Below are 16570 nucleotides of genomic sequence, written 5' to 3' on the forward strand. Positions count from 1 at the left end.
AGTAAATGGGTTTTTAACTCTCAAACAACCACCTACCTGCAAACACAATGAATCCCTAAGGGAGGTGAGCCATGACTTAACAGTCTGTGCCACCACCATCCCCCCCAGGCCCGGCTCCAGAAATTGTTATTTGGGTGGGCCAAGGCTCCATTTGGATGGGCCACAGCAGGCTCGATTTGTCACATATATGTCTAGGCAGACCTGTTTCATGGCCCTCCTTTATCTCTTCTTACTCTTACAAGGCCCAGTAAAACGCACTCTTTTCCAAATCTCTTTCCAAATATTATCACTCTCAAAAAGTGTTTTTTCCATGTAATGTTCCATTGATGGGAAGAGGAGGTTTCTATGATGGGGGTATCAGGCAAGTGACACTTCTCTGGCTCCCTCTGTGCGAGCCTTAAGGGAGAATCCCTCTTCATTACTACCTCCACCTGACCCTGGACTCTGCAACGCACTCCCTTGCAGGCTTGATTATCCACTACTCCTCTCCAGTGCACCTTATCGCACAGCTGACTTTGGGCCCCAGCCCCATATCAGGCACCAACGGGCTCCACTTTAATTTTTCCCGGTAAAAACATTAGTAAAATCACCTTCAAACTCAAAACATTGAAAATAGCAGTAAATATAATTAGCACACACTTTAAAGTAAGTTCCACAGTAGCCCTTATGACCCGACTGCTAATTAAATTAACAAAAACAGAAAGGCCATGATGCGAAAGTCTTTAATGGCGCCGCACCAATAACCTCTTTCTCCGTAAATACCTTTACTACCACCTTCCAACAGTGCCGCTCATCCGTCCATAGCCCCCCCCCACTATTGACCTCCTCCTCGCATTCCCTCACTGCCACAAGTGTCCCTCATCTCCCCATAGCCCCTCCCCCTTATGACCTCCTCCTCGGATTCCCACACTACCACCCTCCGCCAGTGCCCCTCATCTCTCTGTAGCCCACCCCCCTCATGACCTCCTCCCCCAGACTCCCTCACTACCACCCTCTACCAGTGCCCCTTATCTCACCCTAGCACCCCCTCCACCCCATGACCTCTACCTCGGATTCCCTCAATGCCACCCAACAGTGCCCCTCATCTTTACGTAGCCCCTCTCTCATATGCATTTTATTTGTTGTATAGCGCTAGTCATATCAGTGTAGTGTTGGTCAGTACTTTACACCACACACACATTATACAGAGACAATCTATAATACAAGTATGTAAATCAGTTTACAGGGAATGTCACATAAGCCAATGAGGATTACAAGGTGTATGAATCATGTCATCCATACTGGTGGGCAGTATATTTTAAGAGGGCTTGGTCTGGGGAAACACAAACTTAGGATTTAAAGAGTACTCCAATGCTTGGGGGTTGGATTTACTAATACTAATAAAAATGTATATCTGCTTAAACGAACTCATTTTAGCAACATTAGAATAATGAAAGACTGGGGAAGTTCTAACTATATCACAAAACAAAAAAAGAGAAGTTCTAACTATACCATTCATGTTTGTATGTAGCTCTTTGATGACAGTTCATTGGTCACTGTCCTGTGTTAGGATTGTAACTTCTGAACTGCAAGTAACACAAGGATCTCTGTGACAAAGGCAGTAACCCACAGAGCTTCCACATAAAATACAGTTCATCTGCATTTAAAAACCACTAACAGACAAATGATTGCTCACCAGCAGGATTATTAATCACCAGCATTATCTGGGCATTTTGTATTGTCTTATTGTTTTCCTGCATCGGCCATGATAATGATAAAAACTGTTTAAATGAAGCACTCACAAAGTATGTGTCCTACTACGCCTGTGCAGATTTTACAGAAAACAAATAGTAACACATTCTCTTACCTACTCCATTAGTCAAACTTTGTGTCACAGCCTGATGTGATAAGCAGCTGCAGGGGTCAGGAAAGGTGAATATGAATAAACAAACGTATTTTCTCACGCGCTGCATAGAAAAAGAAATATCCACGCAGCAGAACAGTAGGCAAAGGTTAACGTTGTCAAAGAAAGGATTTGTCGCCTTTGCCATGTGGAGATGAAGGGGTGAAAAAATAAACAAAGCCTCGTTAACAGGTAAATGGTCTTTTAAAGACCTGTGAAGTACTCGAATGGGGATGCGATAATCTCTAAAACTGTCTGTGTGTGTGTGCGCCTGGGAAACGGTCTCGGCCGGGCTGACACACACAACGACGTGTGTGTTGCACGCCTGCCTTCAAGCCCTCACTGCGAGGGCCAGAGCTCCTGTTTGGGTGGGCTATGCTCATGTTTGGGTGGGCCTGGCCCACCTGGCCCAATCGCTAGAACCGGGCCTGCACCCCCCTCTTTACAAGTTTAAGTATTATTTAATGTACCCGATAAATAACGATACCACGGAGTATGACAGCAGGTCTAGATACACTGGACTATCCACTTAGATATGCCGAACTTTGATATGGAATAGCCCTTGTGGGGTTTGGCAAAGGCTACAAAGAGCTGGTCAGACTTGCAGAAGGCCTTAGCCCTATCAATAAAGTACAAGAAACCATTCACGTCGAAAGCAGTGTTTCCCAAACAGTGGGTTGCAAGTCGATCTTCGGTGTGTCGCAAAAGTCCAAGCAATAAATAAGGATGCCTTTAAATTCTGTATCTATCTCGTCCATAATTGCTGCTTTTAATGAACATGGGTATTGGTGTCTATTCCAGCGCTCACTGAGTTGTGAAATCTATCTATTGGCTCGGGGCTTGTTCCCGAAAGAGTGGAAACATGCAATGGTGATTCAGCTTTTGAAGAAACCGACCTTAGACCCTTCACAACCGGAGAATATCCCTACTTCCTTTCTTCATAAAAATCGCTGAGAAATGGGTGAACCAACAAGTCTTGAATTTTGTGGGAAAAAAGGCTCTCCTCCATGAAACGCTATCTGAGTTTAGACACTCTATTAGAACAGAATCTGCACTGCTACTTGCATCTGAATGCCTTCGAAAAATAGCAGATGATGGTAAAACGGCTGCGTAGTCATGCTAGACTTGAGTACCCCCTTGGATTCTGTCTCCCATGGCCTGCTATTAGATAGGTTACATCGTGCAGGGGTGGGAGGAATGGCACTAAGTTGGCTGGCTAACTTTTTGGGGGGTCGTATCTTCCAAATCATCCTTCAGTCATTTGTCTCAACCACCTGGAGACAAATGTGCCCCAGGGCTCAGCTCTGAGACCAACCCTCTTTAACTTGTATATGCGCCCGCTGGCAGACCTTATGGAAAGTCATGGGGTGCAGATGGTATCCTATGAAGATGACACACAACTGATTCTAACGCTGGCCCGAGACAACAGCCAACCAGCAGAAGATTTAAACTTTGTTTAGCTGACCTGGTGAATTGGATGAAAGATAGCTGTCTGAGATTAAATGCTTATAAAACTGACATTCCAGTGGTAGGAAACCAGCCTCGAATTTGGTCCTCAAATTAGTGGCCCAGTGAGCTGGGTCCTTTACCTTCCCCGAGTCACAAAGTTAAAATGTCGGAGTTTGGTTTGACTCCATCTTATCCTTTTCGGACTAAATCTCCACTCTTACAGGTACCCGTTTTGGGGTTCTGAAAATGATTAGGAAGATTTTAGGGCTTATTCTGGATTACACGAAAAAACAGCAGTCCAGGACCTTGTGGTATTAAGACTGGACTATTGCAACGTCCTCTACCTAGGGGCCTTCAAGAGGAGCATTTATATGCTTCAGAGAGTGCAAAAGGCGGCAGCGCATATGCTGCTCATCATTCCCAAACGTGGTCCCACAGGGAGAGCTCTGGACACACTTCACTAGTTCCCCACAGAGGTAAGGATAGAGGAAAATATATCCTTTATAGTCCTATGCTATGTTTACAAAATTCTGCAGGGCAAAGGCCCGAGTTATCTTATTCCTATGATCTTAACATATCACCCAAAAAGCTGTTTAAGATCAGCTGGTACAAGATTGGTCGGCGTTCCCAAATTCAATAGAAAGCGCCTTGGTGGTAGCTCTTTTAGGATCCTAGCACCCAAACAGTGGAACCTACTTCCTTTGCATCTCAGGCTAGAGCCTTCAAAAGTGTCCTTCCGAAAACACCTAAAAACCTGAATGTTTAGGAGAAAGTCTAACCACCAGTCACCTTCTTGGTCTATCAAATTCAATACGAGGACACTCTGTACTGGAGTAACCATGTGCTTTACAAACTGCTAACATACCATACAAACCCCTCTCACTTTGTATTCAGCGAAAGAAAAGTAAATTGCATACTTTAGCTAGACAATAAGCCTGTTGTTCTGTTTGAGAACAATGCGCTCTGTCTAAGCTGTGGCGTTCCTGTGCGAGCTGATGAAGTTGTGCTGGCTCTGAAGAATCTAAGGCTTTCACTAGAGTCGTTTGCAGGTCAGCTAGCAGAAAACAATCTCTCAGAAGTAAGCCGAAGCCTCCTCTTTGTCTAAGACATGTCTGTACCAGGCTAAATACACTTTTCTAGCTATTTTGAAAAGAGCGTGTTCCATGATGAATTCTGTAAAATGCAAGAATTGGCAAATTAATCTTGTTGCACCTTCACTAAATTCTATCACACATCATAAACCATGTAATACATACATATATGAATAAATTATGCGCTTTAAAACTGATAAAGTAAATCCTATAGACATGTGCAATCAATACTAAATGCAATACGTATATACATGAAAAATGTGCTCTCAGATACATAGATATATGAAATACAATGGGGGTAAATAAGCAGAAAATCCAATGATTACATAACTTAACTACAGTGCTTCCTTACTCCTCAACTATGTTGAGTGATATGTTCTAGCAGTTTCTCTAGCGTAGACCACTCTTTCCAAATCTTCTGCAGGTAATCTGTGGGGGCAGGTATGCACAGGACATCACAACTTTACTTTGTTGATCCTAAAGCATAAAGTGTACAGAAGAAAGCATCCTCTGTGTTGCATAGGATCAAACAAGCTGTGAGATGACCATTAAAGTAGGAACTCATTGGAATCAACTGATTTCAAACTCATGCAACACTAATAAAATTGATCCATCTAGAATTAATAGAGCTGGAGGTCGATGATGAAGGGAAAGCGCTTTCAGTGAATGGCCTAAGAAAACAGGACACTGAATAATCTCAAAGTTCCCCAATCCCTAGGGTAAAACTATGAACATAGAACAAGACATACACAATATTTATGAACTCAGAAACATGCAACGTGTCAAGTGGAGAATGTTCTTCAGGTCCATATTCTTTGGAACTTAAAATTACCAAAAACACAACTCAAAATTTTAGGCGCGCTGGAGAGATGGCTCTAGTTACCAATTTGTGGTTAGAGGGCTCACATCTTTCTGTAACAAGAATAGCAAGGTTTCTCAGAAGTTTTTTCCGTGATGAAGTAGAAGTTGCTAATTTTTTGGCAGGCTTCATTTAAAAGAGTTTTTCTTATAGGACAGTTAATAGATATTGCTTGGCTATTGCAGATTATTCATTATTGAATGGTTTGTCTATTGGGAAAAGTCCTTTCATCTGCAAATTTTTGAAAGGTATTCATTTGAAGAGACCTCCAAGGTCACAGTATGAAAATGTGTGGGATGTCAATGTGGTTTTAGGGAGGTCTGAGTCTTGGCCAATGAACAGGTAGTTTAAGGGAGTAGACTTGGAAATTAGCAGCTTTGCTTTATTTAATTTCATTTAGAAGAGTATCTGATGTGCAAGCTTCAGCTATTTCCAATACATTTTATCAACCAGAAGGAGTATTTTTTTTAACTGGAGAAGGACAAAGACTATGTCACTGGCTGGTTAATTATGAGAAATTACGAATGAAAACTAACACACAAAGGGCCAGATGTACGACCATTCCGTTTGCGAGTCACAAACTACGCTTTTTTGCGACTCGCACAGCGAAATATACTAATGTGTCTCAGATACTTTTAGCGATTCCCAATGGGGTCGCAAATTACCTACCTCATCAATATTCATGAGGCAGGTCGCAATATGTGACCCATTGGTAATGGGCTACAATCACAGGGATGGTTGCCTGCTGAGAACAGCAGACCACCATGTTGGTGTTTGCTTTTTAATTAAACACATTTTCTTTTTTTAAATGCAGCCCGTTTTGAAAAAAGATGAAAAGTTTTCTTTTTTAAGGGTAGGCAGGGGTCCCTGAGAACACTGCCTGCTCATGAAACATATTTACGCACACTTTCACAAAAGGGAAGGGGTTCCCTGGCGACCTCTTCCTGTTTGGAACTGACTTACCATCTACTTGAAGTAGGTGGTAAACTGAGAATGTTTTGCAACAGCATTTGCGGTCACAAAACAATTTTACATCCCCCTGTGACTCCCTATTAATAAAGGAAACCCTTTACACGTCCTTTCCTAATAGGGACTAGCAAACCCTATTTTGTGAGTCAGTAATAAGTTACCGACTTCCAAAATAATGTTTGTACATCTGTGCCAAAAAGTTGCATAATAAAAGATTAGTTAACAAAATATAAAACTTTTACATTTAAAACAGCCTTTTTCTCATAGATGTTTAATTCTTGGGCAGAAACTCACTGTGACGGCATGGAACTATGTGAAAAGTGAAAGCAATTATGCAGCACTGGTAACACGAATGATCCAGGTTATCTTTAAGAATACTTAATATTTATCGATGGTTAAAGGGAGAATCCAAGCCGATAAACAGAATGTCAAGAAGGTAGTTATTAACCAAAAATGTTTAGCATTCATTTTTCTTTGATTATGGTACTTATCAAAGACACCATAAATGACACTCCATTGCTTCTCAGTTACGTTTTTACTTTATGTTGAGTAAAAACAATATCTAGTTGTCAAGGGGGATCTTCATGTGGTTGTCCACAGATGAAGCTGCTTAAGGGTATCATAGTTACCTTCTTACAAGTCTGAGGAAACTTCAACTTTTTTCCCACCTGAATGATCTGGTTATGGAAAAAGGGTATGGAATGAAGTAGACATAGATGGGATCCCTCTCAACAAAACTCCCATTATTCTCCCTTCAGGCGTTGTTGTGCAAAGTACTATCTGCACTGCGGACTCCAAGAATGATGCAGTAGGTTTGCCTTCTCAAAGAGCCGCAAATGTAAACTGCTAGGCACCGTCCATGTGCCGCAGTGGTTCACTTTTTACCGTCCATGACATTCAGATAAAGGTAAGACGGTATGTTCTGCAATCTTTCCTTTTTGGGTGTGTAAATCATGCCACCAAGAGCACAACAGTTAGCAAATTATTTCGCAACACAAAAGTTATTTTATTCTTTCAATAGTAATAGGTGGAACCAACAAATATAAACACGTTTCGAAAAACGTTACTGGTATTAGTTTATTTCTAGCTACAAATGTATTAAGTGAGTCCCACAATTTGAAGTTAATATGCCTACCTGGCTTTAAGGCAGAACTCATTCATTGCTCTCACTCCAGTGATAAAGTTGTTCTTCGTGTACTTCGCACCATAGTCCCTCTTCTTCAAGACTGCTTTAACTAAACATGTTCAAGTAACAGAGTAAAGTTAGTGTAAAACGTAACAAAGCAGTCATCATTCAAACACACTAAACGTTGGTAATGTTATTTCTATAACAATTTAACTTTACAGACTATTCGACGCCTGGAACGCATGAATGAAACAAGAAGGCAGTTTGAGTCCAGTATGAAAACAGCATCAACACATTAAGTATACATAAAAAATGGAAGGGGATTGCAATGTCGTTGCACAGAGGAGGACCCTTATGTATTTTTTGCATAACAGATAACGTAGTGAAGAGCCATATGGGAATTAGATTTAAATGCATACACAAGAGGAAAGGGAGCAAGTAGCACTGTATATTCAAATATAGAAGGACTTCTTTCTATCCATGTTTGTAAGCGTTGTAATGAACAAGAAAATATTACTTTTACTAGATGGTAAACTATTGTCAATATCAACAATATGAATGGTTCAAAAGAAAAGGTTCAGTCTTCAAGGCCAATTAGATTTTTTAAGGCCATCGGGTAGTTTTAAATAATGATATATCAAGTGTGTATGGTTGGTAGGTGAGACATTGCTTATTTGGGTGCACTGCTCTCTTACTGATCTACATAACAGGAGGTATTAGCCATCACTGTGAAATGTATGTAGGTACTATCTCAACAAGCATTTGCAATGCAATAGGTCTCGCATTTACATGAGTTTAAGCTATTGGCATTGTAAATGACAATGCCTTTTAGTTATGTTTAAAAACGAAAACAAAATTAAAAGGCATTGTCATTAGCAATTTCAATAGCTCAAATTCGCGTAAATGTGAGACCTATTGCATTGCAAATGCTTTTTTTTAAATGTGTTTACTTCCATATAGGCAGCGCAGGTATTGCAAGCAATTTACCACTCCCTTCTGTCTTGTTTTTCTAACTCAGCGCGAGCCCGCTTTATGGGGGTCGCTTTATAAGTTTTAAATATGCTCCGAGTTATTTCCCCCTACCCCCGTGCAGACGCTTCTTCTATGCACCATTGTTCCCTCTCTCTCTACCATCCATTACCTTGCTGTGGTTTTTTTTCTTTTCCCAACGCGGTTTCTGCTTTGTTTCTTGCAAAGGAGAGGTTACATTTCAATAAATACCGCCTGTCCCCAGCCCTGCCGTTAGCTGCTCGACAGAAAGGTTTATACGTCCCCTTATAAACCAGGGCTGCTTGTTTGTCTAAGCACTGTAGCGTGCCTTCTCTGTGCGCTGGGGGATAAATGGGCAGAGGATATGGCACACTGATTAGTGATGGGGACTGGGACACAAAAATACAAAACATCCTCAAAGTCTGCAGCAACGCTTACTCGGCTGGAGTTTCTGTTCGGATTGCTCCGTTAAAATGCTGCTCCTCCGCCATTCATAAGGTCGTTTCCAGCTACAGGTGCCCTGGTCACTTTGTAACATTTACTTTTTAAATTGCTGATGCCTCACCCCTTCCTAAACGTACGCCTCTCATTCAAAGTAGTAATGTGTCATAGGAGTCTGAAATTAGGTGTACAAGCTACTGATCTCCCATCCATGTTCAAAACATGTATTTTCTTAATGTTTTGAGTTTGTACATTTATGCAAGATACAAATCTTTCAAGTACACCTCCGCAAGTATAATGTAATGGAGAACGAATGTAATGCCAAGGTCCACTGTGGTTGCCACTGAAAACGGAAACACTAATGTGGGGACAACATAACATTATGATACTCAACGTTATTCAAAATATGCCATTCAAAACTTCTGACTCAAAAAACTATTCAAACCCCTGCTCAACACATGCAGCATACCTCTTCGTTCGTGTGGTGGCGTCTACCAAACAAATTACCAACGTCTTGCTACCAATGTATGCTGCAACAAGACATACAAAACACTCGGTCAGCCACCGACTCCATCACCAGTACTGTACTACGATTGAAGCGCCTGTTTAAACGCTTACCGCTATCCAAAGAAGTGAGACCTGCTTCAATCCACTCTGCTTGTAATCACCAAGCCGTTTCCTCGAGCCCGTCAATTTAATGATGGCGTGTGACGTCAGCTTATGCGCGCGACGTTCACCTCAGGACAATTAACATAGACCAAGTGAACAAATTACAAAAGCTAGTGTTACATTACATGAGGCAAAAGTGATCATCGTGAGACAACAAAATACAAGAGGAGCGAACGATGCATTACAGGAGGAGACGAGAGAACAATCACCGCCGCAGCCCAGAGGAAAACACCGGAAGCAGATGTCCGGCCCGCCGCCTGGTTGTGGGCGGGGCCGGAAAGAGGTGTGTCGACTCCCAGTGCCTCGCGGAAGCTTTGCCTCAGCCTGTTGTGACCGGAGATGCCGTGCCAGCCATGGCGGGGGGGGCCCGTGCAGAAGATGGAGCCCCCGCTGGAGAAGGAGAGACCGGCCCGCCGCCGAGCGCCAGCCGACCCGGTGAGTCCCGATGTATGCGGCGGCCGGGGGCCCTTCTATGTATGCGGCGGGGGGGGGGGGGTGTCTCTGTATGTGTGTGCGTGCGTGTGTGGGTGCGGGGGGGGCGCGCGCGCGTGTCTGTGTGTGTGTGGGCCTTCCTGCCTGCGTGTGCATGTGTGTGACTGTGGCAGGGGACGTGCACGGCGCCGGGCTGGGCGTGCGCGCTCACGAGGTCGAATCTCGGCCTGCAAATGCGCGTGCCACTTTGCTGTCCTCATTCCCCGAAAAGTAACAACATAAGTTGTCTCGCTAGACGCAAAAGCTTCGCTTTTGCTTACGTCTAGCGAGACCTAAAAACGGTATACTGTCTACATCCTAGTGAATATTCCATGAACATAAAAAAATTGAAAAAAAGCAATAAGGAACCATGAATTACCACTTCCAGTCAAATTCAAAAACTGATCTGTATTTGTCCACCCTTCACCGACCTAGGGCTTTAGGCACAATTCTTGAAATTACGTGGTCTCAGCTGAGGGAAACAGGCGGAACACTGCAGCCTAAGGCACGCGTGCTCAGACATCCCAAGCGTAACCACGCTTGCCTCAACGACGCATAAGCCTTAAGCACACATAATCATGGTTATGGCATAAGCGCGGTCTAGTTGCTGGCGGGGGAAGCAGGAAGAGGAAGGTTGAGGAGAAAACGTGATGCTTATATGGGTTAGGGGTAGTTTCCAGGGCTGGGGGGTTGGGGTTGGTTTTCAGGGCTGGGGGGTTCGGAGCTTTAGGGCTCAGGGCAAGGGGCAGTTTTCAGGCCAAGGGGGCAGGACAGCTGGGGTGTGGGGGTGGGGTAGGTTTAACTGGTGGGCTGGTTTTAGGGATCAGGAAAGAGGTCTGCGGTTTGAGTTGTTTAAAGGCCTGGGCCGGGTAGAATAGACTGCTGGAAGGCCGAATTTGTGTGCTCAGAGCATAGGGGCAGGAGTGTGAGTTTTACCAGACATGTCCCTTTACCAAACATGTCTTTAAAGACATGCATAGTAAAGGAATACCTGGTAAAGGCATTCATGGTTCTGGCATGCGTTGTTGAGACATACGTTGTTCCATCACACAACCCTCCGCTGTGGAATTACTTGCATAAAGACCAAGTCAATGGCATCTCAGAAGCCTTATCAAATAACAAACGTGGTACCTGTGCTGTGTAAGAAGTGTTGTGAAGGAGTTCATCAGTTACAGGTCTAGTCACATGTTAAAGTGTCAATTGTTAAGGTTCCAAATGCATCATTGTTCATTTTCCTGAACTGCTCTGAACCACATTCTCGTAACATAGCTGACCTGGTGTCCAATGTAACATAGCTTACTTACAATAAGAGTTCGAAAATTCTCTGCTGGACCTGTGTACCTCATGTCTCCTGTCCTATTCCATAGCTTCCTTACTGCACACTGGCAACCTCTCAAATTGATGTGCTGTTCAGATTCATAGCTTGTCAGGCTCCTGTGCCTTGTTTTTAAGTGGAGGGTTCCAACCACCACACATCTCGTGCCCCATTTCTCCATTTCAATTCCCAATAAAAATAACATCTCTTCATTGCCAGGGGTATTGGAGGACTAAAACAAGCCAGGCATCCAGGCCCTGTGAAACTTAAAGGCATGCCATTAGGTTCACACTAAATAGTTATACATCCGTACATGACATAGGCTTCAATAGTGGAGAAAAGAGCGAGTTAAAAATAAAAAATGTGTTTTTTTAATTATACGCTCTATTGTGCCTTTATATAAGGGGACATTCCAAGTCTTGGACTACCAAGCAAGTCAAATTACATATCCCTTCGCACTGCTGAGTACAAGCAGTAATACATAGCGAATGTATACTTCAATGCCCAAGTTGAGCCCTAGCATACTGTTGTAAGTTTCCACATAAAACAGCTGGAAACTCTGGTTAGCGATCACTGGAAGTTTTATCCAGCAAAGAATACCTGTGCCTCGCAAGCCAGACACCAAAACCTTCTCACTCTTCTCAACCGCCTTAGAACCTCACTATGTCATAAGGCTTACATAATCGTATTCTATACCTTCAATGACACAGCAATACATTTAATGGTAAAAGAGAAATTCATTAAACTACCACATTATAACACATCCCATTCCCTTTACAAACACAAAACACACAAAAACAAACAAGGAGGACTAAATATTACACACACATCCCCTTCTCTTCTCAAACACAACCCAAATGAGATCACACAAAACGACCAGAAACACCCAGCACCCACTACCCCCTCACTAAATCACTCATCCCACAAGGAAATGTTTGTATGGCAGGACATGTTTCTCGTATGCTTTCTCAAATTATGGGGGCAATTATTTTGGTTATCTCAAAACCTATTATACCCCCAGGCGAGTGCACTTCATATTGCTCAATATCCTTAATTAACACTGAATCGAATATGGTATACAACGGTAACCACGCATTTTTTACAACGCGGTACCGTTACCACGCTACTTTTACCACGCAAGTCGATACAACGACTTGCGCTGGGGGGCGCTCCAGGATAGTAAATAGATTAATTTACTATCCAACTCCTTTCCCTAGAGTCCACGGGGACTGGAGTTGGAATAGTAAATTAAAAAATTTACTATCCAGTGCCCCTCCACGCAAGTCGTTGTAACGACTTGCGTGGTAAAAGTAGCGTTGTAAAAGTACGCGTGGTACCGTCATATATCCATCGAATATACCTGCAAAAATATTAGGAACCAGGGTAGCCAAAGTAGTACACTCTTTAGTACAAGAGGATCAAAATGGCTTCATGCCAAATAGAAGCACCCTACTAGGTTTACTGCACCTTCATGTTATACTACCATGTGTGAATGAGTGGAGTGAAGATACTACCTCCCTATTATTGCACACAGAGAAGGCCTTTGATATGGTACACTGGCAATTTATGCTTCAGGTGCTGTCCAAGATGAATTTGGGCCGAGAATCCTTGGGTTCACTGATGCCCTCTAGTCTATAAAGACCCCTGGGCGCTTGTGAAAGTCAATGGTGCTCTCTCACTCCATTCTCCATAGTGCGAGGCATCAGTCAGGGGTGCATGCTCGCGCCCTTACTACTTTCCCTCGTAGTGGAACTACTCCCCGAGTGGATACAAAGGAATGCTCAAATGACGAATCTAAGGTGGGACAATGGCCATGTATATAGAATTTCGCTATATCCTGCTGCTATATATATCCAGCAGACAGACAGCTCCACCCCAAAACCCATAGACATTTTCTGGGGTTATGGGGGAAGTGTCAGACCTCAGGGTAAACTGGGGAAAGTCCACGTTTGTCCATATTAAGGGGAGTATGTCATCCTGCCTAACAACTACTAAACTAAAAGTGGCGGGTAATCATTTCCGTTATTTAGGAAGGGAGTTTGCAAGACAGCAGAGCAGAAGCTGGGTATTGAATATATCCCCTCTCTCTCTAAATTGAGCCAGGACTCTAAGTCCGCTCTCCATGTTGGGACAAGGGGTGTGTGTTCAAGAGGATATACCTGCCCTGTTTCCTTTATACTCTGAAAAATTACCCATTCATGCTCCCCATCACTTTCTTTGTACAGCTACAATCTCCGATTACAAATGTTTTTATGGGCTGGGGTCTGGTGGTTTCTGCATATTAGCATGTTTGCTTGCTGGAAGAGGTGTCGGAAGGGGTGGGGAGCGGCAAGGTACACCTTAAAGACTGAATTTTGGTCTTTAGCTTGTTTTTTAGGCTCTGTAAGTGCTGCTCTAGGAGGACTGTTTTCATCAAGTGTCTTTTTTTTTTTTTTAAATGGATGCTGCACACTCCTCTAAATCTTTGACTTTCTGTCTCTAATGCTGTTGCACGAAAAGAGTCGGGTGGCGGTGCTAATAAAAGAGTAAAAAAAGACCCCTCCTCAGATACGAAATCCCTACTACCACTGACCTTTGGGGACATTATGGAGGAATTGAGAAATAAGAGACCCTTCATAGTGGATACAAGTGCTTCCATTCAGGTTATTTAGGAAAAGTGGTCCGTTCTTGATTCACGACTCACTGAGGTGGAGCAGAGGGCTAGTGATGGAGAGGATGTTGTTGCAAAAGTCTCATATTTGACCAAGGAAGTGATGCAGCACAAAAGACTTGGTGAAGATTTAGAATATCGTACAGAAGGAATAATTTAGGTATTTATGGTATTCCGAAAGGGTCGGAAGATCTAGATATGATCACATTTTTGAAGTTGCATATTTGAAATCTTCGGTTGACTTGAATATTCAGATGGCCCATTGGATTGGTCCTACCCCTTCTGCGTCATCCACTAGACCTAGAGGGATTATTGCTCTGTTTCTACATTATTCTGACGTCCTGGACGTCCTCAGTACTGTCAAACAACGCAAGCAGATGCTCTGGGCTGGCCATAAAGTGCTTTTCAGTAAGGATGTTTCCAGGGCCACTGCAACGAGACGCAAATAATTTGTGGACATGAGACCGGCATGAAGATCCCTGAATGCTCAGTATGGGCTTATTCACCCTTGCTTTTTCAAGGTCACCTACAAGGACAAGAAGACATCCTTCGAAGATCCAAAGGAACTCAAGTTGTTCATCCAAGAGCGAAAAGGGAAAGATGGAACTTAGTAAAACCTGATGTGTTTTGTCATAATGTCATGCTTCCTAATGATTTCACAGTTCCTTTTCAGGTTCTGCTTTCCTGAATCCATTGAGGTTGTTATAGTGTCCACTGATATCCAACTTTTCCCAGTCTCCACCCCGTGTAATTGTCGTAACAAGTTTTTCATGGATGGTAAGTCCTTTTGATATATTTTTGTATGCATGTATGTATTTTTATTTATTTATTTATTTATTTTTTTCCTACTTCTATTTGGACGTAGCTCTTCTATGTTACATGTTTCCTATTTTATCGCTGCCCCTGCATCTATTTGTTTTGTAGGTATTCTCTCCCTTGGCTTCCTCATGGGCTGGTCATTTCTATCTCGTTCCCCCGCGCCATTCTATTAACTGCCTGTTTTTCTTTTACCAAGATGTTTATGACTAAAGTACTTCGACTTTCCGTCAGCTTTTCATTTTTCTTCACATTTGGGAGTTTTTTTCTTCTCCCTACTATCTTGTGTCCTTTCACCACTTTTTCTCTCTTCTTTTCCTCTTTCCCTTTAATCAATCACCTGCTACTTTCTTCTTTTATGCACCACTTAGCGTTTTTGCTCTTCCACATATATATTGAATTGAATGTATTCATGTTTCATAAGGTTATCAAGTATTTTTTATATTCTTTATGGTCAATCTACGTGTTGTTTCCTGGAAGGTAAAGGGTCTCCAAAACCTTGTTAAAAGACAGAGGGTACTCCCGCATCTGTCCATATTGAAATGTCAGATTGCCTTCTTACAGGAGTCGCAACTTAAAGACAATAATAGTGAATGGATGCGCAGACAATGGGTGGGTTCAGTATTTAGTTCCTCTGCTGTGAACAATAAGAATGGTGCTCTAATTCTGTTACATAAATCTTTGCATTTTCAGTTGCTCAATGAAACTGAGGATGATGCGGGTAGATGGTTATGTTTAAGTTTAAAAAATAATGACCTTAGTATCTCACAATGTAATGTTTATGGCCCAACTGGGGTTGACTATGTTCTCTGCTCGTTCTTGGGCTAATTTTATAGTGGGAGGTGATTTTAATCAACTAATAGACCCCTTGTCTTTCCCAGGTTAGATATATCCCCAATAAAATACAAAAATCCTTTCAAAGGGCTATCTCCTCCAGAGGTCTAGTTGATGCTTGGAGAATATCACATCCTGACGTGTTAGAATTCAGATATTTCTCTCCTGTCCACGCCTCACATTCTAAAATAGATTACTTATTTGTCACAAAAAATGTTCTCCAATCCGTATCCAATGTTGATAGGTTCCATTTTAATTTCCGTCCACGCTCCTGTCATTTTAGACTTGGATACCCCTAATGACATTTCTTGCTTTAATAGATGGAGATTCAACATGCACTACCGCTGGATAAACATTTCACTGATGCTTTTACAGGATTTACCAATGATTTCTTTGCCATTAACATTACAGCAGATTCTCAAATCAATTATATATGGGATGCCTTCAAAACTAATTCTAGAGGTTTTATCATAGATTTTGTTGCTAAGAAGAAACACGCATTTGCAATGCAATAGGTCTCGCATTAGGAAAGTTTGAGCTATTGGTATTGTAAAATATAAATAATTTTTTTTATTTATGTTTTGTTTTTGAAAATAGCTAAATTAATAGTTTTGTCATTTACAATGCCAATAGTTATAACTTTCGCAAATGTGACACTTATAGCATTTGTAATGCAATATGTGTTGTATTTACGTGACTTACATGTATTGATATAACAAATAACAATGGCTTTTAATTTTTTTCAATAATGAATACTTAAATAAAAGTTATTGTAATTTATAATGGCAATAGCTTAAACTTTTGTAAATAACTTTTGTGAAGATTATGTTCAGTGTATTTTATTGTGACGAAAATCCAAGAACAGAAGTGAAATATTAACATCTTTTTGTTACATTTGTAATAAAGTTGGAAACATTAAGAGAACATATTTGAACCAGTTGTTGAATGGTTGCACAGATTGATGCTGTGGTGGCACTGAGTGATGTTGTGATGGCGAACGAGTGATGC

General features: G+C 42.0%; 1 protein-coding gene across 2 annotated transcripts in view; it reads right to left on the bottom strand.

The window, feature by feature from the left end:
* SLC30A9 (solute carrier family 30 member 9) overlaps positions 1-16570 on the bottom strand; it is a 680727-nt gene that overhangs the window by 480770 nt on the left and 183387 nt on the right. For both annotated transcript variants that reach the window (XM_078678253.1, XM_078678252.1), the window contains exon 4: positions 7386-7485. In XM_078678253.1, coding sequence (XP_078534379.1) covers positions 7386-7485 — 100 coding nt within the window. The remainder of the gene's footprint in view (positions 1-7385; positions 7486-16570) is intronic.

This window comes from Lissotriton helveticus, chromosome 2_2 (genome assembly GCF_964261635.1).
Source record: "Lissotriton helveticus chromosome 2_2, aLisHel1.1, whole genome shotgun sequence".
NCBI lineage: Eukaryota > Metazoa > Chordata > Amphibia > Caudata > Salamandridae > Lissotriton > Lissotriton helveticus.